This window comes from Populus euphratica, unplaced genomic scaffold (assembly GCF_000495115.2).
Source record: "Populus euphratica unplaced genomic scaffold, PopEup_1.0 scaffold263.1, whole genome shotgun sequence".
In the NCBI taxonomy this organism is placed as follows: Eukaryota; Viridiplantae; Streptophyta; class Magnoliopsida; order Malpighiales; family Salicaceae; genus Populus; species Populus euphratica.
Genome location: NW_011500061.1, coordinates 81,849 through 83,837, shown reverse-complemented (window position 1 = coordinate 83,837; position 1,989 = coordinate 81,849). Strand labels below are relative to the sequence as shown.

Below are 1,989 nucleotides of genomic sequence, written 5' to 3'. Positions count from 1 at the left end.
TCAGCAGGAGATGCAACGGAGCACGTGAATGCACAAAGTCTTGAACATCCTATCAACACTTTTTTTGCTGAAAATTCCATGAGAGTTAAGAGTGAAAGAGTCCCCGATGCAATCCCTCAAACTGCCCTTTTTAATGAACAGTTTGGTCAGGAGGATCTCACGAGTGCACTTCTCAAACAAGTTGGTTCCTGTCTCTATATCAATATTAAACGTTTGGTTTTGGAAATTTGACTTCAGTTTTAATTTCCAAGGTTTCTAATAATTTGTGCTGATTTTTCTTCCTTTGGAGCAGCAGCAGCAGCAGGGAGACATTGGACTAGCTGAAAATGAATTTGACTTCGATGGGTATTCCCTGGATAATATTCCTGTGTAAGACATACCCCATGCTCAGTTCTCTTGGCTATTTCAGGTTGTAATGTACATATCTGCTGCTACAGATGAATTTGGTTTCTCTCTCCCCAGCCAGAGGGTGGCAATTCAAGTCATTGTTTTGTTAAAAAACAAAGAGGATTGTTTGATTTCTTTCTAGCCACATTTCCTTTGTGAATATTCTTGCTAGTTCAGTTTGGATATAAAAAAAATAGGCAAATGGAAGTTGAAATGGATAAATGCTGCTGGAAGATAACCAGGAAGCTCAAGAAGATTCAACAGCATGGAATGCAAAGGCGTACCTGCAAAATTTTGTCTGTGCATTTGATTGGAAAAGCTAGCAAGAAGCAACTAATTTTAGAGTGCTCGTGAGTAGTCCATTGGCTGGAGTTGTGGAAACAACACATCTGCAGAATTCTAGGAACCTTTCTAACTCTAATAATAGATCAAGTTTGATTTTGTTTTCAACTTGTTTTTTTTTTTTTATTTATTATTTAAGGGATTGACCTTGATGTACATATTCCATTTGATTGCTCTAGGCACAAGTCTTGAGTATGTTTTCCCCTAGATTTTTTCCAGCACTTCAAATTTCGGGAGGTTCTCATTTTTTTCCTCGTCTGCAATTTTATAATGAAACCTCAATTTTTATGATCTGTTATTTGATGTTGTTGATCAATTTGTAAATCTCACCAGTATAATAGTGATCGCCAATATATTGATTGATGAGATTCTCTTATTAACGTGTTATATGTTATTCCCTTTTTTCTTTCAACAAAGTGAAACTATAACATGTTAAAAGATGATAAGAGTAATGTCAGGAACTATAAACCATGTAAAAACAAAAAGAAAATAAAGTAATAAAGGTAAAGAAAGTAGTAAATGAAAGCTATAAAGAAAGGACTGTAGGTTGCAATATATAAATTGCATAAAGGTTATAAAGAAATTGTGTATAATAAGCTATCCTTTTCGGACAGTTAAATAATCTATTTATAATGTTACAAAGATTGAATTTCAGAAATAAATTATGAGTCATAGTCCTATACAATATGTTTATATGTTTATGATAAATAAAGATTTTACAATATGAATCTAGTACTAGTACAATTCATGAACATCTGTCTCATTCCGACAATTATATGTGATGAAATTCTAATTATATTACTACGTTCACTAATATTTATATACTAAAAACTCATATTCTGGATAGGGCTTCATTGTTGCTCAATAACTTGACTTCTTATCTCTTTGGTCGATTGTCAATCTTAGTTGTTTGCACTGGTCAATGGTTAATTTCAAGTTTCTTCGTTGATTTACATGTGAATAACTACTCTTTACACGTGGTTGTTTATTTTTTGTATGAACAATAATTTCATATTTATTTATTTGGGATAAAAGGAAGGGTTATTGACTTAGCTCTATTCTTAAATAGATTGACAAGTCAATAATTAGCAAGATCAAAAGATTGATGTCTTCTTCCAAGTGTAATTATATCAAAGTAATAAATAATTTAGCAAAACTACGGTTGAACAACAAGGAGGTTAATTATATAAATTATAAATAATAATGATGATGATAAAGACTACGACTTTGAGATGTAATATTAATATGAAGATTAAACAA

The 1,989-nt window shown here is 31.9% G+C and overlaps 1 protein-coding gene across 4 annotated transcripts in view; it reads left to right on the top strand.

The window, feature by feature from the left end:
* The window catches only part of LOC105108060 (two-component response regulator ARR2-like), a 4,285-nt gene extending 3,258 nt beyond the window's left edge, over positions 1-1,027 (top strand). Inside the window, exons 6-7 of one of the 4 annotated variants that reach the window (XM_011002214.1) lie at positions 1-180; positions 296-1,027. In XM_011002214.1, coding sequence (XP_011000516.1) covers positions 1-180; positions 296-373 — 258 coding nt within the window. In that variant the 3' untranslated portion in view covers positions 374-1,027. Of the gene's footprint in view, positions 181-286 lie in introns of all 4 variants that reach the window. The other 3 variants (XM_011002210.1, XM_011002209.1, XM_011002213.1) reach the window with 3 other exon arrangements.
* The last annotated feature ends 962 nt before the right edge of the window (positions 1,028-1,989 follow it).